The sequence below is a fragment of the Leiobunum rupestre genome, chromosome 2 (genome assembly GCF_980474605.1).
Source record: "Leiobunum rupestre chromosome 2, qqLeiRupe1.1.hap1, whole genome shotgun sequence".
NCBI classification, from domain to species: Eukaryota; Metazoa; Arthropoda; class Arachnida; order Opiliones; family Sclerosomatidae; genus Leiobunum; species Leiobunum rupestre.
Window position 1 is genome coordinate 61,793,693 of NC_143385.1, and position 24,750 is coordinate 61,818,442.

The 24,750-nt window shown below is 32.9% G+C and overlaps 2 protein-coding genes across 3 annotated transcripts in view; both read left to right on the forward strand.

The window, feature by feature from the left end:
- Window positions 1-11: 11 nt before the first annotated feature.
- Window positions 12-8,076, forward strand: LOC149958631 (lysine-specific demethylase 2B-like). 2 transcript variants are annotated; one of them, XM_090165977.1, is made up of 14 exons: window positions 12-113; window positions 561-699; window positions 758-1,056; window positions 1,112-1,218; window positions 1,345-1,438; window positions 1,817-1,970; window positions 2,033-2,148; window positions 2,888-3,349; window positions 3,430-3,513; window positions 3,578-3,811; window positions 3,940-4,185; window positions 4,248-4,472; window positions 4,664-4,810; window positions 5,551-8,076. In XM_090165977.1, exons 1-14 carry the CDS (start codon window positions 60-62, stop codon window positions 7,081-7,083), a joined length of 3,894 nt encoding a protein of 1,297 aa, XP_090022103.1. In that variant the 5' UTR covers window positions 12-59; the 3' UTR covers window positions 7,084-8,076. The 2 variants fall into 2 exon arrangements, with proteins under 2 accessions (XP_090022103.1, XP_090022102.1); XM_090165976.1 differs by having other exon boundaries at window positions 3,575-3,811; window positions 5,551-8,075.
- An 18-nt stretch (window positions 8,077-8,094) lies between these two features.
- The window catches only part of LOC149958632 (uncharacterized), a 125,070-nt gene continuing 108,414 nt past the window's right edge, over window positions 8,095-24,750 (forward strand). The window contains exon 1 of the mRNA XM_090165978.1: window positions 8,095-9,181. The gene's annotated coding sequence lies outside the window, so the exon portion shown is untranslated. The remainder of the gene's footprint in view (window positions 9,182-24,750) is intronic.

Sequence of the window (24,750 nt, forward strand, 5' to 3'; positions counted from 1 at the left end):
ACCCAGTTTCCTTGTTACTGATTGGTTCCGCCTCGACGGGTAATTTGCATATCGGGAAAATGGCTGACGAGAGTCCGAAAGATGTAGGAATTTGCCAAACAACAACATCTAAAGTAAGCCCAGACATTTTTTATAAATTCACGCAAAAAACGCTTTACTTTGCAGCTTTAATATACGGGTCAAGTTTTGGCGGTCTTTGCATGGTTTACGCGGTGTTAATTTAGTATTAAATTGGCCGTCTGCGTGTTCCTAATGTCTAGCTAAGCCATGGCCATTTATTTTCTTCCTTGAAGTGATAGACCATGGCATAAGTACCACTAATTTTCACATATTAAATGTTTTTCATATCAATTTAACGAGTGTAAACGGCGCCAAACATAATTACTGGCCGATTTAACCTAACATTTATTTCTCTTACTCATGTAAGAGAAGACAAACATGGTTTTTAGTTTAGTATGTCAGTGTTTTCTATTAGTGCTAATCCTTTGTTTTCTGAGGCCATTTTTAAAAGGCGCAGAAACGTGGCGCCATCTAAGCTATGTTTATGTGATGTTTTCCAGCGTGTCAAGGAAAGAAGGCAGTACACAGAAGACTGCCTTCAAGATGACGAGATTGAAGGACGGCGCATGTTTTCTGTCGACGACAAACTTGCGTCTGACAAATTTCAACTATTTTTTGTCAAAGAAATGAAAGGAACAGGTAAGGTTGTCCCATGATTATTTTACTCACAGTGTGCAATGTTTAATTTCTCTTTTAGAGTTTACATTGCGCTACATTCAAGAACAGGGCTTTGACACTCCAGTTATTGTTAAAGAGAAAACAGGTCTGGGAATGCGTATGCCAAGCGCAAATTTCACTGTCAACGATGTTAGGCAGTGTGTCGGGAGTCGTCGACTATTGGATGTGATGGACGTGACAACCCAAAAGGATATTGAAATGACAATGAAGGATTGGTGCCGATATTTTGAGAACACAAATCGTGACAAACTGCTTAATGTGATAAGTTTGGAGTTCAGCCATACAAAACTGGAAAACTACGTGGAATCACCCACTTTGGTACATTTGATCTATTAGTTTATGATGATACGATTTTACCTATGGATTCATTTAGGTCCGGCAAGTGGATTGGGTTGATTTGGTTTGGCCACGTCATTTGAAAGAAAGCCAAACTGAAGGAACTAATGTTATTGAAGAGATGAAATACCCTAAAGTACAAAAGTAAGTTCAATAAATTATTAGTTGTTGAGATTGGGTGTATTTTATATTTTCCGGTATATACCAGTCCAAACATACCTTGGTTCAGCTACATACATTTTAATGATTTAACCATAATTTATTGGTTAGATACTGCCTCATGAGTGTCAAAGGATGCTACACGGATTTTCACATTGATTTTGGTGGGACTTCTGTTTGGTATCACATAATGAGAGGGCAAAAAGTAAGAAAACTTTTTTATTCAATTATATATACAGGATTGCCACACGTCAGGTAATTTATAAATAGGCCTGAAAAGTCTGGGAATTTTAAGAATTTGTAAAAAGTCAGGGGATTCGATTTAATATAGACACTTTTTGAAGGTAATTTTACTCCAGATCCACGGCAAATTCTGCTATTATTATTTAGATCCTTGAAGGGTTTTTTTTAACTTTTGTACTGAAATATAAGTTGATTATTTTATTAACTTCTGATAAATGTTAAGTTAAAATCTGTCTAATTGGGCCTTAAAAAGTCAGGAAAAATAACTTAAAATGGTCCGGGAAAACATAGAATTTGACCCTGATAAAATTTTTAACTTTTTATAAAATTTACTTTTAAGGTTTTCTGGTTGATACCTCCCACTGAACGAAACCTGCAACTTTACGAACAGTGGGTTTTATCAGGAAAACAAGGGGACGTTTTCTTTGGCGACACTGTTGAAAAGTGTGCTAAAGTGCATCTGTATGCTGGAAATACATTTTTCATCCCAACTGGTATGATTTCAAAGAATTAAATATCGACTAGACAGAATTTACATTATGTTGTTATATTTTAGGATGGATTCACGCCGTCTTCACCCCTGAAGATTCCCTTGTTTTTGGTGGAAATTTTCTGCATAGTTTTGGAATGGAAAAACAAATTAGGATTTTTGGTGTTGAAGATATAACACATGTAAGAAATCGACTTCATATTTGAACACCTGTATCTCTATAAGCTTTAACGAATTAAGTTCCTACTAGGCATGTGCGAGTAGTACTCTATTTCATTCGAGTACTCAAGTACTCAGCTTGAAAAGCACAAAAATGGTTAGAGCCTCAAATCGCACTATTCGCAAGCTTTTAAAAATGGTGGGAAAACCTACTAAAAAATTCCCTTCGGTCCCGCCTTAAGATATCTTATACATAATGTATACATAATGTAGGGTGCCCTAGCTGTTTATTGTTAGTTGTTTGACGTTTCATCAGTCCTCTTTTTTATTGTTGTAATCCCTTGTATGGCCAGTTATTAATTTTGACCACAAATATGGCTTCAAATAAACGTAAAAGTTCTGGCAGTAAATATTCTCTTAATGAAGAAATAGTAGAACCTAGTGATAGAGCTAACCCTAATTATTCGAGTACTAGAAACTCTTTTTAAGCTAAGCGTAATTATTCGAGTACTAGAAACCCTCTTTTTAGCTAAGCCTAATAATCGTGTACACGAAACCACTTTTTAAGCTCTATTAAATTTTAAAGCTTAGCTCTATGCTCAAAAAGTGAAATTTTTCATACTCGAAGCTCGGCTCAAAACCCAAAAATCAAGGCTCGCACATGCCTAGTTTCAACCTAATTTGATATCTGTTAATTACTGCACACCAATTACTTCAATTGTACTCTGTGCTGACCTATTTTGGGCATTGTTCTATTTTCAGGTACCACCTAAATTTCGATACCCATTTTATGTGGAAATGATCTGGTATGTCCTCCAGCGATATATCTTTTGCTTACTGGGTAAAAATCATTTAATCTGCAATGAAAATGGAGACCCAATCAGTCCAAATGAAGCTGCTGCTGGGAAAGGAAACATGGTTCCGCCACCAATGCGAGATCCTAACCAAAGCATAGCTGCTAGTGTTTTAGCCAATGGCTTCATGATCAAAGACCCTCTTGATATTTCTATGTCCAATGACATATCATTGCCCAACAACGGAATTGATGGAGTAGACTGTGGAAAGACCTCTTTCCCAGGAGGAATTCGTCCGTACACTCATCTAACTAAAATGGAGTATAATGGTCTCAAAGCTCTGTACAAATGGCTACAGTCATTGCCAAACAATAAGAAAGGAGTACCTGAACTTTTAAGAAGCCACGAAGCACTACTTGCCGATGTTAAAGTAAGATTCTTAGATTTGGTTTTTATTCAGTTCAACGATTTCGGGTATTTTCAATATTTTAACTTTCATCTCAACTTCAGGTTATGCTACATGAGCACAAAAGCGACGACTTACAACTCGCCTTAACAGGGCAGCCCTCTTTATTCTGGTCAATTCCACCCAAGGTTAATTGATTCAAATAAGCTGATTAATGTGATAAGTTGTTAATTTCATTTTTTGATTCAGAAGCGTTCGAAACAACCAAGACCCAGTGGAGGAGGACCATCCTCAGGATCATCAAAGTCCAAATCTGGCAGTGGCAAAGGCTCAAACAATAATGCTCGCAGGCGACGAACTAGGTGTAAGAAATGTGAAGCTTGTCTTAGAGCCGATTGTGGTGAATGCCATTTTTGCAAAGATATGAAGAAGTTTGGTGGTCCTGGTCGTATGAAGCAATCATGTATTAGTCGACAGTGTATGGCGGTGAGTTGTTTTCAGTATTGTGGGTCAAACACTGGATGAACAAGGTTATTTTATAACCTATTCCACCAAGGCTAGGCAGAAATTAACAATAATTATTTCCCTCAATGATGTTTTTAAAAATATTACAGCCAGTTTTACCTCATACCGCTTGTTGTATGCTCTGTGGTCGTGATGGTTGGGAAAAAGTGAACAACCCACAAGAAAATGAAATTTCCAGTCTCATGGAGTGTTCTCAGTGTTGGGAAATAGTCCACCCCGCCTGTCTTCACGACAAAAATCCTGATTTACCCATGGAGGGATTGGCCAGTGACGATCTGCCAAATAGTTGGGAATGCCCCAAATGTTGCCGAGATGGCAAACCTGATCAAATTAAAGTAACCCTTTTCTTTCTCTTTGGTTTGGGAGCAGTCTTTTCTTTTAACCCTTGTTTTCATAGCCTCGAAATGCTAAACAGGGTAAAACAGCTGCCCAATTGACAACGCCGATTCAAGCTCCTGTCGCTGTGGGTGTTGATTTAACAACTAATCCCCTCAACTTGCAAATTGAACCTCCAGTTGTGGCACTACCACTACCTGGGGAAGATAAATTTTTACCTCTCAACTTAAAAGGCGAAATACATTACTTAGAGGGCCAAGATGTCATCGAGCCATTGAGAAAAAAGGTATACTTTCCTTTTTATTAGCTGAGGCTAGAGAACTTAAAAATTATGAAACAAAATTATTTCAGCATAATTTTAACTTCATAATTTTAATCTATTTAATCTATTTTAATTGATTAATATTTTGAAGTTTTAAATTTGGTTGAGAGCCAAATCAAATATTTTCGAATTAGTAAAACAAACCCCAATTTCAGGTGAAGTTGGAAGACGCAGCAAAAATCAAACAAGAATATTCTGAAAGTCAGCCCTCATCTGGAGACGAAAATAATCCCTCAGATCTGTCTGCTCTTCAGCGAATTTCCAATAGATCTCCGTCACTCTCTTCATTGGCCGATGCCGAAGTGAGTACTAACAATATACTTAAGTACTTCTTCCCAGAACTGGGTATATCGGAGGGTGACTTAGAAGAAGTAGCAAATTCTTTATTACGTTAGTTCAAAGTTGAAGTTCCTGGTAAAAAATTTACCTCAAATTATTTTTTTTGCAATAAGTCCTTGCATTGTATTCTACCTCAGTGAAGTTTTAACATAACATTTATACTATAGAATAAAATGTTTTTTTTCTTCTGCTTTTGATATTTCTTGGTTTTGCCATTTGCACTTTATTTGGTATTTTGCATGATATTTAGTTTGATTATTTGTTGTTTATTTGTATGTGCAAGTTTTTTTTGTTTTTCCAAATTTTGCTATTATATAGCTTTAGTAGTGCTACTTGGTGGTGGTAGCTAATATTAAAATATCACGCTTTCAAAGCAGTTTGTGGAACTGGGTTTGGCACTGGTTTTCTATTCAACTTTTGGCTTATTGCTTTCCAAATCGACTACGTAATAAATGGTGGAACGTGAAGTAAAATAGTTTACAATGGCTTGTTTATTAAAATTATTTCAACACGGCTTTCATAAATTCCGTTAAGTTTTATAAGTGAATTTATATTCTATGAATCTAGGATAAATTATCAGGGCTTTCGTAACAACTTCCTATTATAGTTTAGTTTTTTTTATGTGGAATAGGTTATTGTGATATTCAAGCCTTTTTTAAACTGAGGAAGAAACTCATAACATTTTTAACATTTTAAAATCTAGGATGAGCTGAATGAAACTACAGAGGACAAGGTGCTCTTACAGGAAATAGCCAAGAAATCCAATTCAACGGCCCACGTCAGATCTTGCGCGCGTTTCACGCTAAACCCCAATAAAACCATGGTTAAGGAGGAGAAGGATAGAATTTCTCCCATTCCTGCTAAGAGCGCATCCCCAACAAAACTTACCCTGAAATATTCAAAACAAGTCATGGGTCTTGATCTTTGCAAACGACCAAACGCATCACGCCCACTGTTGGGTGTTAATGGCCGTAAACATGGTGAGACAGCCCGTGAAAGACTTTTTCGTAACCTTAAGGGTTTGAAAAAGAATTCTGAACTACTGCGACACAATGTCCTTCGTGTCAAAACCAAAAATCTAGTTAGTGAGACCGTTACTGGCTTGCAAAAGGAACCATCAGACATTAAGGTTGTTAAGTTGGAAAAGGAAGAAAATGTTGAAACTCGCACATGTGTGGAAAATAGTGGGGATGAAGAAAACAGTGACACTAACAAATCTAACGGGGTTACCGAGAGCTCAACTGAACGTAAGGACCGTAAAAATGGTGATAAAACTCCCACTAACCCTGCTAAGCGTTTTAGCATGACCCTGCGTGAAAAGGCAAACTTACGCAAACCCAAGTATGTAGTTCGTCCTGCCCCCATCTTGGAGGACAGCATCAAAGAGAAACAATCGAAAAACAACAAAGTCAATGATGAAAATAACTTGGCTTTGGAAAAGGAGGTTATGCTACCTGTGTTTCAATACCTCCCATTTAGTGACTTGATCAACTGTCAGCTCGTTTGCAAAGCCTGGAATCGTTGGTGTATCGATCCGAGGCTCTGGACTTACATGGATGTCAGTCGCAAGAAAATTAGTCCTAGTTTGTTGATGGGCATCATAAGACGGCAACCTGTATCACTCAACCTTAGCTGGACCAATATTAACCGCAGACAATTGTCGTGGTTAATTTCCCGGCTGCCACAGATGAAGGACTTGGTTCTTAGCGGTTGCGCTGCTGTTTCCATTCTTGCTTTATGCACAAGCAGTTGCCCCTTACTTCGTTCCTTGGACCTGTGCTGGGCTGAAGGTCTTACTGACTCTGTAATCCGAGACCTCTTGTCTGCACCAACTGATTCACGTCCAGGTTTCATAGAAGCAAAAACACGCTTGCGTCAGTTGATGGAAGTTCGTGTCGCTGGGGCTGATATATCTGACGTAGCTGTACGTCTTCTAGCCCATCACCTACCATTACTTTCTAGAATGGACCTGAGTCACTGTCATAAAGTTACTGATATGGGTATTGCTGTTTTGGGAGCGGCGAAATCAGTTCGTTTGACCCATTTGGACGTGTCGTCTTGCTCAAATATTTCAGATACCAGCTTGGAGGCCCTAAAACGGTGCAACAATTTAATGTTACTGGACATGCGCGAATGCCCTCAGGTTACTGAACCTGCTTGCCAGAAGTTTGTGTCTCATGGACGTCATGTTCTTACATTGAAAGAAGGTAGACTTATGGAGCGCATTTACAGTTAACCTGAATTAAAAACACACCGTAGTAGTGTATTTTGCGATCTGAACATCTGGAATACTCGTTTTTAAAATTTTGACGCGGTATAGGTTATTTTTTAAGATTTGTCCAATTATGTGTATAATTAGTTAAAGAATGTTGTGGATGTTTCAAATCCTTTTTTAAAAAAGAGGTCCATGTTCCATTATCCCTTTTGTAATATGGGACTGAAGTTATCCGTATAGTTAGTTCTCCATAGGCTGAAATAAGTTGTTAAGATTATCCAGTCATTTGACTATGGAAAAAGTGGGTTGGCGGTTCATCCTTCCGCCCCACGCCCTAGTAACAAGAGTCCTAGCAACTGTATTTAAAATTTATGAGCAGATAGGAAAGGAACAATTCTAAGCAAAAATTGTGATCTAAAAGCGTAAGTTTATAATTATAATTGTCAGTTAGTCAGTTCCGTGTCTTCTGTAAGTTAAATGTTTACTGAGAGCCATTTGTAGAATGATGGGACATTTTTGTGGACTTCAGATTAAGTCAATCATTCTAATACATGATCATTAATTCATTGTCATAGCAAGAATGTTCAGGGAACTGTGCTAGAGAGAAAAACCAGCTTGTGATAGTTTGTTTTTGCTAGAAGTGTTAATTTTTTAATCTATAATGTTAATTTAACATCATTCCACACATAGCTATTATTTGGACTAACTGACACACTTCATGATGATAATCATAGACTTATGGTAAAAGCCATTGATAGAATGAACTTATCTCACCCTAGGAGAACCCCTAAATGGAACATCCTTACTCTTAAGTTTTATGATTTTTCAACCTCATTACTTTTTGTTAAAAAATTATCAAGTATTTTAAATATTAAATTAAATTCTTCTGAACATAAAATTTTAGCCGTGCTTTGAAACACTCCACAACATCAAATTTGTCAAAGAATATGATATACAAAATTAGAAGTTAACTGCCTTTCATTATTACTAATGACTCATGAAATGTAAGATTATTTGATTTTAAGTAGTTAATTTGATTTTAAGTAGTTAATTAACATTTTAATCATTAATATTTTTGGTAAGCTGTGTTTTAGGTACATTACTTAAATTTTTTAATACTTGAACATTCGGAATTTATTAGGCCACTCAATCCACTGAAAACTTTGATCAGTGTAATTGAATGGAACATTTTTGTATATTTGTGCAGTATATTGTGTATATTATTATGTTTTGTATTTTAGTTATCAAATGCGTAAAGTATAATCGTATAAATTTTCAATTCCATTCATACAAACAATAATTGAAAGCTGAATACGAGATCTCTGTATTCTTAAAATGAAGAACTAGTCACTATATTTCAGTTTAATCTTTGTAAAAAAACGCGATCTTAGCCAGCAACTGCAACAGAACTTTGAATCATTTAAACACATACGTGTAAATAAGTCATAAATTTTTTACTGAAACTTCAGTATATTTGGTGAAGGGTGTAATTATTTTATCATAGATATTATCAGGCCTTATTTAAATATATTCCTTTCCATGTACTAAATTGGGTTAACGGATTGTTATCTTACTAACTTGTTTGTGAAGTTAACGAACTCCTTCGTCTTTAGTGTATTTGTTAATTTTATCTTGAATTTTATTTAAATTCAAGTTAATAACTTTATTATGCACCGATATTAATACATTTTGAAACATTTTGTGCTCATGAAAGTTTAGAAAAAGTAATAAAAACCATGTATCAGGATGAAAATTAAGCTTTTGATTAATTTCAACCAATCAAATGGTTTTAAAAGCAGACTACAAACGTTGAACCAATCGGGTCACGCGTCTACTACGGTTTCAAAAAAGGCGCCGGTGGAGATTACCCTTAAGTTTCGGTTCGTGTTGTGTTTATAACTACATAGTTAATAAACAATAGTTGCTTCATAAACAATCGAAACAGTTTTTATGGGATACTCAATGGCGGTATTGTTTTCGTGTTTTATTTCATAAAAAAATTGAGGCATTTAGTTAAAAAGTTGCAAGTGACTTTTGAGACAAGGCCTACTGAACTGCGTCATCTTACGTTTTGGGATTAAAATCACCGAATAGCCGGCCGGCTCTACTTCGTAATAATGTAAGTGTATAAACTTATTAACACATTTCATCTTAGAGACCTTATTTTTAGTTTTTTTTGCATGCTTTAAATGTTTTTCAATACACCGGGGTGGCGGGGGGGGGGGAGGTAAGGGGGGTTGAAAATTGCACCCGGTCTTTAAAACATTTTCAAAGATCAAAAACCCAATAAAATTTTCTACCTCCCGTTTTTTTACAAGACTCCATAGAGTAAAACAAAGCCGAAACTCATTTTACAACTTAATTATATTGGAAAGGTTTTATTGAATATTTATTTGGCAAATTAGGAAGATAAACTTTAACCAAAAGTGAACCGCAAGGCCTTCTGGGTAACGTATTGCGTCAAAAATTGTACACCCGCATTTTACCTTCATCCAACTGCTCTATTTCAAGCTTTTTCTGTAAAGTACTATAATAAAGTTCCAGCTGTCGAAAAGCACTACTCCTAATGTTTACTTGATAGTTTAATCTAGGAGCAACAAACACAGCACCCCACACAAGGAGAAGGCAACCCGTCAAAAGTCGTGCATTTTCTTCTGTACAATTTTCATTGGTTAAGACGCTTTAGCGCCTGCTGCCGTCGGAAGGAAAAAATTATGGAATTGTCTTCCTCAAGCCCGCAAAACGTTGAGCTCGTCCAATGAAATTTGTACACAACACTGCGTTTGCGTGTTTAAAGGCTAGCTGCGTCTCTCCTTGTGTTTGTTGCTCCTAGGTTTAATTAAATTGCCTTGTCTATAATGGGAGTGGAGGATCTTAGTTCACTACGCCTTATACTAAACGCATTAGTTATAAATACTTTTTCATAAAGTTCAAAGACTGAAAGCGGTCAGAAGCGTGCTAATTTTCATGCTTTACCTAAGTTAGATCGACCATGAAAGATAATCTAACCAGTAACCATAGACGCTGGATTTTAGATTACTACACCCTTTTCGTTGGGTTAAAAATTGAACCTCTGGAGTTTACCGCTTATTCGGTAGATGGCAGTAGCGTTACCACTTATTCAAAAAATAGTAATTTGCGGCTAGTACCATTTTAAAATTGTAGGTGGCGACAGCATTCATAATCTATGGTATAAAATGTTTTTCTTTAGTTCTTTAGTTCTTTTATTGCTCAACAAGAGGTCTAAGACCCATCACGTTAAGACAGTGGACAATACAATTTATACATATACAGAGGAGATATGCGGGTTCTACGTGTCTATTAAGATTTTCTAGTGGTTTTAGACACCTTTTTTAAAAATAAAGGTGAATTGTGCTGCATCTAGACATATGGTTTTGGCTAAAAGCTCATGGTTAGGCTACACCATAAGTGTATAATATTATTACATAAGTGTGGCACTTCCTATTCTTAACATGCAAAAGTTGTACTGAGAGCTATTCACAAGACAGACTACATTACGGGCTTCGTCGCCGTTTTGCGTCCGCTGGCTAACGCGCCGCGCGTAGCCTTTGTCAGCGCCTCGCTTGGGGTATTTTTTCTTTTGATGACGTCACTTCGTTACTAGCTCTCAGTAAAATATTCCCCAAAGTGACAAACTTATGGTTACACTAAATAATTCGATCGATTACCAAATCGTTGAAAATGTTCACTAATATTCGATTTTCCTTATCAAATAGTCGAATATTTGTAAAGGGAGGTTTTTTCTTGATCATAAGAATATTCGATCAAGTTATCATGGATAAATCAGACCATGATGGCTATTTCCTATTCTTCGTAGCGCAAAGAGGGCAAAGATATTTTCCAGAGATAACGTCAGAGTGCAATCTAAGTGTTGTATTTTGTTGAATTGTCCAACGAAATTCGAAACAGGAGCCGAATTTATGAAGCAGACTACAATTATTTTTTTCGCAAAGGAGAACTTTAATATAATAATATTTGTGCATATGACAGCGTGGTCTTTTCACCATACACGCAGAAAATACAGAATACATTTTTCACAATAACACAATTAAAAATGAAATCAAATATAATTAAGAACTAAAAATTGTAAATTAAAATGAGGAAAATTCTAAGAGATGTTTCCATAAAATCCCCATCAAAGTCAAATATAGTGTGTGTGTGCTACCACAAATGGACATACAACCGTTTTGTCTTTATACTGCCAAAGCTATTGTCAAAGTTCTGGCAGCAATGTTCGGCAGTGGGGCAAGACAATTGGCGGGGAATTTATGGAAAGAAGTATTACCACAATGCTGAAGTTGGCGCTACACAACAAAAGGGGGGCTTCCTCATTACTATTTTATAACTGCGCGCGACGCCTGTGTTAATTGGAACGGGCTTTGAGCCGTTATATTATAAATATGGGAAATACTCCCCTATTATCGAGCAGGAGTAAAAAGTAAAGGTCAAAAATAAACAGAAGCTCTGCCAACTGTTTATTGTGTTGTGTGGTTAGTTTAAAATTAGCCAGTGAATCATTTAGAATTCTGTAAAATGTGTAAGCGAATGATTATCGCCTATAAACTGTTGAATAAAACCTGTTCAATAATACTCGGAACAACTCCTTCCGCGTTGGGTTTGCTAGTTATCCCAACACTGGTTAACAGGGAATTTTCCCCGAGCACTTCGGTTTCCCCTTCCATAAAACGTTGGCTCGCGTGGCATGAAGGGCTTGCCACCAACCTCCTACGCATTGTAACCGGGCCACATGTTTAATAGGCATTATAAGACGCTAGATGACTTGGGACTAGGGTGGTGCCTTGGGTATTAGCCTATCTGATTATTTGAAAACAGACGTTTCGAAACAGAAACGAAAAAAAAAGTTAACTTTTCGGTTCCGATTCCTGAATGTCGTTTCCGTGACATTGTTTCCGCGTGTAGTATAGTCTAAAATTATATTTCGTTACTCGCCAAGTCTGCAGTCCTACTTTAGGTCAAATGTATTATTGGACCGACAGATTCAGATTTTGACCCACCATTCTAATTTCTAACCATTGGTTTAAGCACAGACCATCTACCCCAAGAGGGACATGTATCGGTGGTAGTAATTTCAATTTTTTTGTCTCCAATATGATGCGTCTTTTTTAAAGTAGAGGCAGTTTTGTACACAGACGAACACGAGACGTTTATGTTTGTAAATTTCCCGCGAGATTCTAATGATCAAATTGTCTAATATTTGTCGGAAATATTAAAATAAATAATAAAAGGTCAAATAAACAGCTATATAAACTAGACAACAAAAAATAACAATAATTTTGTAAAAAATAAAATAATTCTGTAAAAATCTTAATAATTCTGTAAAAATATAATAATTCTGTAAAAATCTTAATTATTCTGTAAAAATATGAATAATTCTGTAAAAATATTAATAATTCTGTAAAAATATGAATAATAATTCTTTAAATATATTAATAAATCTGTAAAAAATATAATCATTCCGTTAAAATATTACTAAAATATCAACAAATCCATACAGAACCCATATATATATTTTTTCATTGCAGTACGTAATAGCAGAGTTTTGGTTAAATTACCCACTTCTGCCGCTTAGTGGTGCTGCGGAAAGGCCTGCATTGAAAATGTCGACTATTTTTAGCAACTTGAGCGCGACTCCGGGATTCGCGACAAAGAAGTCTCCAAACCCCTAAAATTTTAAACGGAGTACTTTTGCCGTTTTAAAGTGATGACGTATAGATTATATACAATCAAATAAAAAGCGTAGAGAGAGATATATTTTTTAACATATGGGGTTACGGCGAGAGAGGGTGCTTTTTTTGGGTTGACGTGAGTCGCGCGCCAACCCTAAAAAGCCCCATCTGTGGGGATTTTTTTGAGCCCGCTCTACCTCTTTAGGATATTATGGGGAAAAAATGAAAGGATGTGACCAAGTCTTTCATAGAAGCTTTTTATTAAATCTTTAGCTTACACAGGTGATAAAATAGGGAAATTTTTAAACTTTTTTTTTGACAAACCTTATTTTTTCCTTCAACTTTCGTAAAAATAAAATATGCAGGGAAAAAAATCTCATAACGATTTTTAGATGCTAAAAATAGATGTTTTGTGTAACCGTAAACAGGCAGTAGGCTTTTAGGCTGAACAAATTTGATTTTTTTTTACCTTATTATTACTTTTTATTCGAAATATATAACCCATATGCCTACTTTCTCCAAGGTGTGGTTTTTATAATATAATAATAATATTTATATTTAATAAAAAAATATATATTTTTGTAATTAACTGATTGACTTTTTTGGGTTTATGATTCCTCTGTTAGTTAAGAAATTTCATTTCAACAAATTACTTATTTTAGAGTACATTTCACAGTTCGAGAAATATTTGTATGGATGTTTTTAGAAGTGAAGAGAAGCACATTGTGAAAAACTAAATGAAAAGAGACTTAAAACGGTTTTAAAATTCACAATTTATTTATTTAAAAATAAAATAAAATCCCTGAAGAAGGAGGAACAGTTCCTCCGAAACGTTGGATTTTTTAAATAAATAAATTGTGAATTTTAAAACCGTTTTAAGTCTCTTTTCATTTGGATGTTTTTAAATATTTTACCCAGTTGGCAACAATTACGAAACTTTATAAATGAAAATAAATACAAGCAAATTAGTAATTAATTCAGTTTTTTGTCAAAATTAACTCATTTTAAAAAAATAACTTTAGGGGCAGTTTATATAAGTTTTATAACTTAGTTTTATAAATCATTTTGAAATAGCTTTAATTATATTTAAAAGTACTTTAGAATTATATTTCAATTTATAATTTTTTTCAAGTTAATTCTTGTTTTTAAAAATTTAAACCAACTTAACTCACAGTTTTATAAAATATTAGCAACTTAACTCACAGTTTCAAAAGATATTACCAACTTAACTCACAGTTTCAAAAAATATTACCAACTCAACTCACAGTTTAAAAATATTTTATCACCAAATTAACTCACAGTTTAAAAATTTTATCACCAAATTAACTCAGTTTTAAAAAATATTACTAACCTAACTCACAGTTTAAAAAAATATTACCAACTTAACTCAGTTTTATAAAATATTACCAACTTAACTCACAGTTTAAAAAAATATTACCAACTTAACTCACAGTTTAAAAACATATTACCAACTTAACTCAGTTTTAAAAAATATTACCAACTTAACTCACAGTTTCAAAAAATATTACCAACTCAACTCACAGTTTAAAAATATTTTATCACCAAATTAACTCACAGTTTCAAAAAATATTACCAACTCAACTCACAGTTTAAAAATATTTTATCACCAAATTAACTCACAGTTTAAAAATTTTATCACCAAATTAACTCAGTCATAAAAAATATTACTAACCTAACTCACAGTTTAAAAAAATATTACCAACTTAACTAACAGTTGTATAAAATATTACCAACTTAACTAACAGTTGTATAAAATATTACCAACTTAACTAACAGTTTTATAAAATATTACCAACTTAACTCACAGTTTTAAAAAATATTACCAACTTAACTCACAGTTTAAAAACATATTACCAACTTAACTCAGTTTTAAAAAATATTACCAACTTAACTCACAGTTTAAAAAAATATTACCAACTTAACTCAGTTTTAAAAAATATTACCAACTTAACTAACAGTTGTATAAAATATTACCAACTTAACTTACAGTTTTAAAAAATATTACCAACTTAACTAACAGTTGTATAAAATATTACCAACTTAACTCACAGTTTTAAAAAATATTACCAACTTAACTAACAGTTGTATAAAATATTACCAACTTAACTCACAGTTTTAAAAACCACCAAATTAACTCCCAGGTTTAAAAAAATTGACCAACTTTAGAATTTGAATAAAAAATTCCATAAATGTTTAGTTTAATACATGTAAAAAAAAGAATTTGAAAATCTCGAACTGTACAAAAATTATTGACCTCTAACAAAAGCGAATTTTTAACGAATATTTCGTACGCCAGGAGGGGGAAAAAATCGGAAGTAAAGAATTTGGTTCCCATAGTTACAACGGGGAAAAGTAGTAAAAACTTCCTATAAAGTAGTAAAAAAGTTGGGGTGTCTCTTTCGGTTCGCGACAGCCAGGAGCAGTTGTCTTTTGACCACTGACATTTACGACTCTTAAATTTTGAGTCCGAATTCACTTTTTCTACGGATATTTTTTTATATTTATATTAAAATAGACGAAAAAAAGTAAGAGTTCTACGACGTAGCCATTACATTTTCCCCCAAATCGTGGGAAGTGCGCGATATTACGAAGATCTTTTTCAAGCTTTTCCGTGGGAATTTTTGACACTTTATTATTTTTATCTTTTACGAAAATTCCAGAGAATTACTCTCTCGATACTCTGATTGGTTTCACCAAGAAGGTATTCAACTTAACAGAGAATATGTAAGTGTTTCCCCCCTCGCCTTTACCGTGATAAAGGAGGAAATATTACATGATGAAAGGCGGAGGGGCGTGGTTTTGCTTCCGGGAATCATGGTTGGTACTTTTTTTTTAATGAAAATCACATGAATCGATTTTTTTATTTAAATCAATTTTTTATTTTAATCAGATTTGGTTTATTTTAACTAGATTTTGTTTATTTTAATCAGATTTTGTTTATTTTAACTAGATTTTGTTTATTTTAATCAGATTTTGTTTATTTTAACTAGATTTTGTTTATTTTAATCAGATTTTGTTTATTTTAATCAGATTTTGTTTATTTTAATCAGATTTTGTTTATTTTAATTATATTTTGTTTATTTTAATTAGATTTTGTTTATTTTAATTAGATTTCTTATTTTAATCACATTTTTTATTTTAATTAGATTTTTTATTTTAATCCGATTTTTATTTTAATCCGATTTTTATTTTAATCCGATTTTTATTTTAATCAGATTTTTTAATTTAATCAGAATTTTATTTTAATGAGATTTTTTATTTTAATCAGAATTTTATTTTAATGAGATTTTTCATTTTAATCAGAATTTTATTTTAATAAGATTTTTTTATGTTAATCAGAATTTTATTTTAATGAGATTTTTTATTTTAATCAGAATTTTATTTTAATGAGATTTTTTATTTTAATCAGAATTTTATTTTAATAATTTTTTTTATTTTAATCAGAATTTTATTTTAATAAGATTTTTTATTTTAATCAGAATTTTATTTTAATAAGATTTTTTATTTTAATCAGAATTTTATTTTAATAAGATTTTTTATTTTAATCAGAATTTTATTTTAATAAGATTTTTTATTTTAATCAGAATTTTATTTTAATAAGATTTTTTATTTTAATCAGAATTTTATTTTAATAAGATTTTTTATTTTAATCAGAATTTTATTTTAATTAATTTTTTGGTTTTTATCGGATTTTTTATCAGATTTTTGGAATATTTATTGATTTTTATACCATTAATTCCTGTTTTCTGTATAATAAACTTATATTTTTTTTATCAGTTAGCTAATCTTGAATTAAATAAGATATTAATTATATTTAAGGGAGAAAAGTCAGGGATTTAAATAATATCGTAAGAAGTCAGGGATTTTCTTAGTCAAACTTGGCATCGTAGAGAAAAATGAAGTAGTTTCTCTCGCGCGCTCATGTCTGGCACCTATATCCCGAGAGACGCTCTGAGTATGCTGTTATTAAATATAATTCAGTTTGTGATATTTAAAACTAAACTGTTTCACTTTGAATTTTTACCTATGAAAAATTAGCAGGAATAATACCAAAAAGGTCAGAGATATTGCCAAAAAATGGTAAGGGATAACCTGGATAAGTCAGGGATTTTAAATCCGAAAATTTCGTACGAACCCTGAAATTGGGATCGAATCCTATTTTACCATATAAGTAATAGATAATTTCATCTACCTATTTCTAGGCGTAAACGCGAACGTCTACGCCAGATCCGAGAAATTTTACTGACTTTGGGAACGTTGGCAAATAGCAGACGATGAGATCAAATAACAATAAAAATAAGGTCCATTTATTTTAACTAGCTAGGTCGTACAACAAACAAAATATTGTGTCACTTTTTGTTTCTTAATGAAGCAAGGTTGGCATAGAACCAGCCATACCGGTTATAGCCTCCTGGTTAAATCCGGATATAGCCACTTGAAAAAATCCAGATTTTTGTGGCTTTTTTAAAAAAAAATGAATATTTTAGTAAATTAATAGTTTTTATTTAGAAATTTAGTTTATTTTGTTTCATATTTAGAAGCCGGTTTACTTTTACTAGTTTTTCGGTAGGTTTAAAGCTCCAAAGTTCGCTGCCTCGCTTCTGTCGGTGCGTCATACACAAAAACTAGGGGGAATTTCCCGAGGAAATCAAAAGAATTCAGTTATTTTATAAAGTTATTTCGCTTTCTTTGTTTAGTTTCTTATTTACGACAATAACTGCAGACAATTTCTACTTACATAAGTAAAAGGTACTGTTTATATTTTAGCCGGTTATAACCGAAAAAAACGGTTATAGCCAATTAAAACCACTGGTCTGGATTTTTTCAAAAATAGCCGGCTTTTTTCCAACCCTGAAATGAAGTTTTATTGTGTGCATGTGGAAACGTGGCCTCCTCAGTTTCCTATTTGAATCTTAGATGGCGCTGTATTTCACTTCGCTAGACCAGTGGCGGCGCTAGGGGGTAGGCCAGGTAGGCCACTGCCTACCTTAAAATTTTGAGGGGCCCAAAAATCATCCTATAAGGGGCCCCAAATTGTCCCAAGAGATAAAATTATCTATAAATAACAATGAAACAATTGTCGATAATGTATTTAGAAATTTTTGAGTTATCTCCTAGTAAATAAAACCAGTTCTGTTATATTTGAACTCGTTTTACTGTTGTTAGAACTTTTTTGTTCGTCATGTACATCACTACTTTATTTTATTGAAGCATTTCGTTGAGAAAAGGGGGGTCCCGGGTCGGGGGCCCATTTATTTGGTTTGCCTACCCTCGCGAAAATTCCTGGGGCCGCCACTGCGCTAGACGTAAAACATTTGAAACAATTTTTGCAGAACGAAATTTTTACACGTTGGGAAGAGACGTAGACGTTCGCGTTTACATCTAGAAATGGGTTGCTGAAACTCTCTAATAGTCAGCTAGGCTATAATACTCAAGGCTCCGCCCTAAGCTCAAGTCATCCAGCGACTTTTAATGCGTTTTAAATCAGGTGGTTGAGTTACAATGCGTAACACTACGAGTATTTAAACTCAACGTATCTTATTTTAATTTCTGCGTAACAGATGGCGCCAATAGTCACTCACAAGGAGACGACCCGAAGTGTAACGCACGGATTTGGTTCAAACTCGGGGGTTTGGTAGACCTTCATGTAACTTGAAAAACCCTAAAGGGAAATGTCTCCATAGGCAAGCAAAAATGTTTTTGACAACACAAAAATGGAAATTTTCCCATTGAAAATAACATGGGAATCTCACCAATTTTAAGGGTACCCCTGTAAAAATTTAAATTTTTGAACATGCTAAAAATAGAAAATATAAATAAATAAATAATGAAAAAGTTCGAAATTAATTAAACTTTTTACAGGGTAAAAATTTCCATTTTGTGTTGTCATAAACATTTTTAGTTACAATGGCCAAACGGTTGCATATATGGAGACATTTCCCTTTAGGGTTTTTCAAGTTACATGAAGGTCTACCAAACCCCCGAGTTGGAATAAATTCGAGTCGTCTCTTTGTAAGTCCCGTTAGTCGCAACGTCCACTACCCTCCCACTCCGCTACCGCCATCCTTCGGGACCAACGACAAACTTGGCCGACTAGAATAATCCACTTAACAACGGAAAGACAAATTGTCCACTTGCAAGAAGCCGAAAACTGACGTCTTCTACGTCAAAGGAGCGACCCCCACTGCCCCCCCCCCCGGACTGTTTGGTTGTCGGAATCTTGTAAGAAAATGTAGCCCCCCCCAAACCATCTTCGGCTCTCCAAGAGTCGCTCTCAAAGAACTCCGGTTTTGATATAAAGTAGTAGAGAACGAAGCTAAGAAGGTCTGGTTGGGGGCAAGTCTCGGATTGGGGTGCATTATAGCATTGTGGTCGGGGTCCACGGAAGGTCAAGGTCATCGGCGCCGTTGACAATGGCCGGGGTGCAGCGGGGTAGGGGGCTTTCTCGCTTTGATTTATTTCTTAAATATCATTTGACGGACAAAAAATTGGAAGATTTTTAGACCATTGATCATATCTACGTTGGTTTACTGTCGCCCCGTTGCTATGGGCTCCGTGTTTAATCGCTTGATAGGTCTTTGTAGTTTTATTTAAACGCCGGATGAACCACGTTGGCTGATTTAAATCAAGTTGATTTAAATCCTGATTTCATTTTCATGTGTTTAGGTTTTAGAATCGTTGATTTAAATAACGTATTGTATAGATTCTGATTTGATTTTCAAGTGCCTGTGTTTTAGTATCGTTGATTTAAATAACGTATTGCATAGATCGTCATTCAATTAAATCAATTTGATTTAAATCATGATTCAATTCAAAGAAATACAAAGAATAAGCTCAAAACCAATTTAATTAAATAAATATGATTGAATTATAATTTAATTTAACAATTTTTTAAAGTTCATTTATTTATATAACGTAATGTATTTCAATTCAATATTTAAAAATGTTAGAAATGTCGATTTTAAATCAATTCAATTACAAATCAAATCTGAACAAACTAGTTCATTACATTGCCGATAGAAGAATACAATAATTTGACTTCAAAATAACCATTAATTTGAATTTAAATTCAATAAAATAAAAAACAATTGATTTGATATTGATAAATATTAAGGGGAAGAGCTCTTTAAAAGAGTGTCAAGATAGTTTCCTTATTGTAGAAATATCCAGGGCCCCCAGAGGTCCTATAATTCCTATAAAATCCTATATTTCCAAAAATGTCCTATAACATCCTATATTTTTAGCAAAATCCCTCAAAAGTCCTATAAAATCTTATAATTTTGATATTTTGCCAATTTCAAATCCAGCCACTCTGTTAAATTGCTAGATTTAGCTATAGGATAAATTCCTATACCAAGTCATTCTAGTCTATACTATTGTTATTGTTAACATGGTTAGCCCACTAGTAAATTTTTGTGATAAAATGGTTAAATAGTTTCAATTTTTTAAGTGAAAATCAAAGACTTATTTCTCTAAATAAAGATTTTGTTTTTAAATGCATTAAGTTAGTTAATTAAATAACATATATAGTCCTATAAAATCCTATAATTTTGTAAAAATAGTCCTATAAAGTCCTATATTTTTAGAAAAATAATCCTATTTTTCGTATAAAAAAATTAAAGATTTGAATGGGAGCCCTGAATGCAGCTAATTTTATCTAGGATGTAGTTGAATCTGCGATGCGTTGTTTATGGCTAGATGGCGTTTAGGGGAAAGAACTTGCTCGAAGTCAACATTATCCTTAAATATAAATAAAAATTAAATACAATAAATACGTGACTCCGTGAGATATCAAATGAAAAACTAAGCCAGTTATTAGACCAAAATTTCACCGGAAATGCACTGATGTTCACCAAATTTCAGGCGTCTCGTCTCCATCTCGCTCAGAAACTACGTTGAAAATTTCACAACAGTTATTGCGGACCCTGATTTTGAGACCAAAATATTTTCGACGCGCTTTATAAGCCCATAACTAATTAAGTTAATTCATATAAACATTCCCTTTTTAATATAAATTATCTTCATTTTACCCAGAAAGGTGATTTTTATTACTTGTGTAAATCGTATAATGCAATCTTACATTTTTTGCAAGAAATCTTGTCAACTTGACGTACTACAGGTTTCTTAATCTAGGACCATGTGATCACATTTACTCGCGATTTTAAAACTTGTCCCTGACTACAAATTTCATCGTAGAATTTCATAACGGTTCCTGATATCAAATTTCACCTTAAAATTAAGTTTTTTTTTAAAATATTAACACTGGTTTACAAATTTCATAATTTAAAAATTGTTCCTGATTTTCATTTTCATATTTTTCAAATTGTCACTGATTTTAAATTTCAAATTTCAAAAATTGTCCCTGATTTTCATTTTCATATTTTTCAAATTGTCCCTGAATTTAAGTTTCATATTTTGAAAATTGTCCCTGGTTTCAAATTTCATATTTTAAAAATTTTCCCTCGTTTCATATTTCATATTTTAAAATTTAAAATTTTAAAATTTCACCTTTTAAAATTTTTTCTCGTTTCATATTTCATATTTTAAAATTTCGCATTTTAAAATTTCACCCTTTAAAATTTCACCTTTTAAAATTTCACCTTTTAAAATTTCATATTTTAAATATTTCGAATTTCATATTTTTTAAATATTCCAAATTTCATATTTTTAAATATTTCGAATTTCATATTTTTTAAATATTTCGAATTTCATATTTTTTAAATATTTCAAATTTCATATTTTTGAAATATTTCAAATTTCATATTTTTTAAATATTTCAAATTTCATATTTTTTAAATATTTCAAATTTCATATTTTTTAAATATTTCAAATTTCATATTTTTTTAATATTTAAAATTACATATTTTCGAAATATTTCAAATTTTATATTTTCGAAATATTTCAAATTTCATATTTTTTAAATATTTAAAATTTCATATTTTTTAAATATTTAAAATTTCATATTTTTTTAATATTTAAAATTTCATATTTTTTTAATATTTAAAATTACATATTTTCTAAATATTTCAAATTTCATATTTTTGAAATATTTCAAATTTCATATTTTCTAAATATTTCAAATTGCATATTTTTAAATATTTAAAATTTCATATTTTTTAAATATTTAAAATTTAATATTTTTTAAATATTTAAAATTTCATATTTTTAAATATTTAAAATTTCATATTTTTTTAATATTTAAAATTACATATTTTCTAAATATTTCAAATTTCATATTTTTGAAATATTTCAAATTTCATATTTTCTAAATATTTCAAATTTCATATTTTTTAAATATTTCAAATTTCATATTTTTTAAATATTTCAAATTGCATATTTTTAAATATTTCAAATTTCATATTTTTTAAATATTTCAAATTTTATATTTTAAATTTTTTTCAAATATAACTAAATATTTTCGATAACAGTTAACGATTTGTGCTCTACACGGTCTTCCAGGCACAAGCGGACAAAGCCATTCTTACCCATTGACCGTGTCCGTCCAAAGTGGCTCAGACTTGCCCAATGGCAACGCTAACACCCAACAACAACATTGGGTAAATTAAAAAAAACCAAAACCAAACCGATTAAAAGTCGCAGTTTAAGCCGATTATCAGCTAAATTCAGTAGCGAACAACACCCCCTTGGGTCTACCTTTGACTGTCTGAAATTTCCACCCCATTCTCGACCCCCTTGAAGAATTTCTGGCTACCCCAGAATTAATTAAATTAAAATAATTAATTAAAATAATAATAGTACATAATCGTACGAAAAATGCGTACAATATCAAGTATGCCATTGAAATTATCGTACGATGCAGAAATGATCCCAAATTTATCGACGTGTACGTCTGTAAACGCTGACTGGTTATAACATCGTCCCGGGCATCGCTGTAGTCCACAGCAAAGCCTCGTGTCCACCATATGGAGGCTCTCCTAGCTCAGGTGGCATTAAAAAAACCTGACTATTCAGGGTTACGGTCACTCTTTTATCGCGAGAAAGGAAGTCTTGGAGATTCGGATGGGTGTTCCTACCTCCAGGGGGGTCCTGGGGGCCCCTCCACCCTCCCCATATCGTAAGGGGTTAAGTGGGTCAAAGGGAATCCAGATCCATTGTGAATGCTTTCAATTGACCTCATTTTCCGAGCGAATACGCTCCCAACTTAACTGGTCCCGACGACAGTGTCTCGAAGCGCCCCGAGATCCGTTTTAACTTGCCAATGGATAGCCTACTTTCCTTCCGTTATTATGGAGAGGTATGGAATTCATCTTTGTCTCGGCGAAGTTTATGCTTTGGCTCAGGATGTCTGTCTGTGTTCTGTGCCCGATTTTTATTTTTATTTCCAATTTTCAACGTTTGGTCGTGAGGGTTGCCACATTACCTGGGAAAACTGCAATTCAAGGAAAAGTTGGGGAATTTGAATATGGGTCTAAAACTAAGGGAATTTGAATATGGGTCTAAAACTAAGGGAATTTGAATATGGGTCTAAAACTAAGGGAATTTGAATATGGGTTTAAAACTAAGGGAATTTGAATATGCATATGTCTAAAACTCATGGAAAAGTCAGGGAATTTGAATATGCATATGTCTAAAACTCATGGAAAAGTCAGGGAATTTGAATATGCATATGTCTAAAACTCATGGAAAAGTCAGGGAATCTGAATATGGGTCTAAAACTCAGGGAAGAGCCAGGGAATTTGAATATGGGTCTAAAATTTAATGAAAAGTCAGGGAATTAAAATATGGGTCTAAAATTTAATGAAAAGTCAGGGAATTTAAATATGGGTCTAAAACTCAGGGAAAAGTCAGGGAATTTGAATATGGGTCTAAAATTTAATGAAAAGTCAGGGAATTTGAATATGGGTCTAAAACTCACGGAAAAGTCTGGGAATTTTATAAATTAGTCTAAAAATCAGGGAATTATTAGGGAAATTAATTTCTGTTGCAAATAGGAAAAACTAAAATATAAGCTAAAAAAAACAAAATTTTGTCACAAAATAAGTTACGGAAAATCTCCGTAGATAGTCAGGGAAAACCTGGAAAAATCAGGAAATTTGAATCTGAACAAACTGTGGCAACCCTGGAGCTTTACCGAGTTGGTTTTCCTTAATCACAGGGTTTCCACGGTAACTGGAAAACAACACGGAGAACCTTGAAAAGTCAGGGAATTTTAATATGGGTCTAAAACTCAGGGAAAAGTCATGGAATTTAAAAATAGGTCTAAAATTCCCGGAAAAGTCAGGGAATTTTAAAATAGGTCTAAAATTCAGGGAAAAGTCAGGGAATTTTAATATGGATCTAAAACTCAGGGAAAAGTCATGGAATTTAAAAATAGGTCTAAAATTCCGGGAAAAGTCAGGGAATTTTAAAATAGGTCTAAAATTCAGGGAAAAGTCATGGAATTTTAATATGGGTCTAAAACTCATGGACAAGTCATGGAATTTAAAAATAGGTCTAAAATTCCGGGAAAAGTCAGGGAATTTTAAAATAGGTCTAAAATTCAGGGAAAAGTCAGGGAATTTTAATATGGGTCTAAAACTCAGGGAAAAGTCATGGAATTTAAAAATAGGTCTAAAATTCCGGGAAAAGTCAGGAATTTTAAAATAGGTCTAAAATTCAGGGAAAAGTCATGGAATTTTAAAATAGGTCTAAAATTCAGGGAAAAGTCAAGGAATTTTAAAAACTAGTTAAAAGGTCATTTAATTTTTGTTGCAAATGGAATACGTTTACTAAAATGTATATGTTAAAAGTTGCAAATTTTGGCTGAAAATAAGTCAGGGAACATTTCTGGATAAGGTCAGGGAATAGCTGAGAAAATCAGGGAATTTTAATTTTTAAAAATCTGGGGCAGTCCTGAATTATGTTCGATTTTTGGTGCTGGATGAAACGTTGCTGTTGGTTATAATTCTTGCGACGTCATTGGCGTGTAAAGCTAATAAGAATTCTTTCAATTTAACAG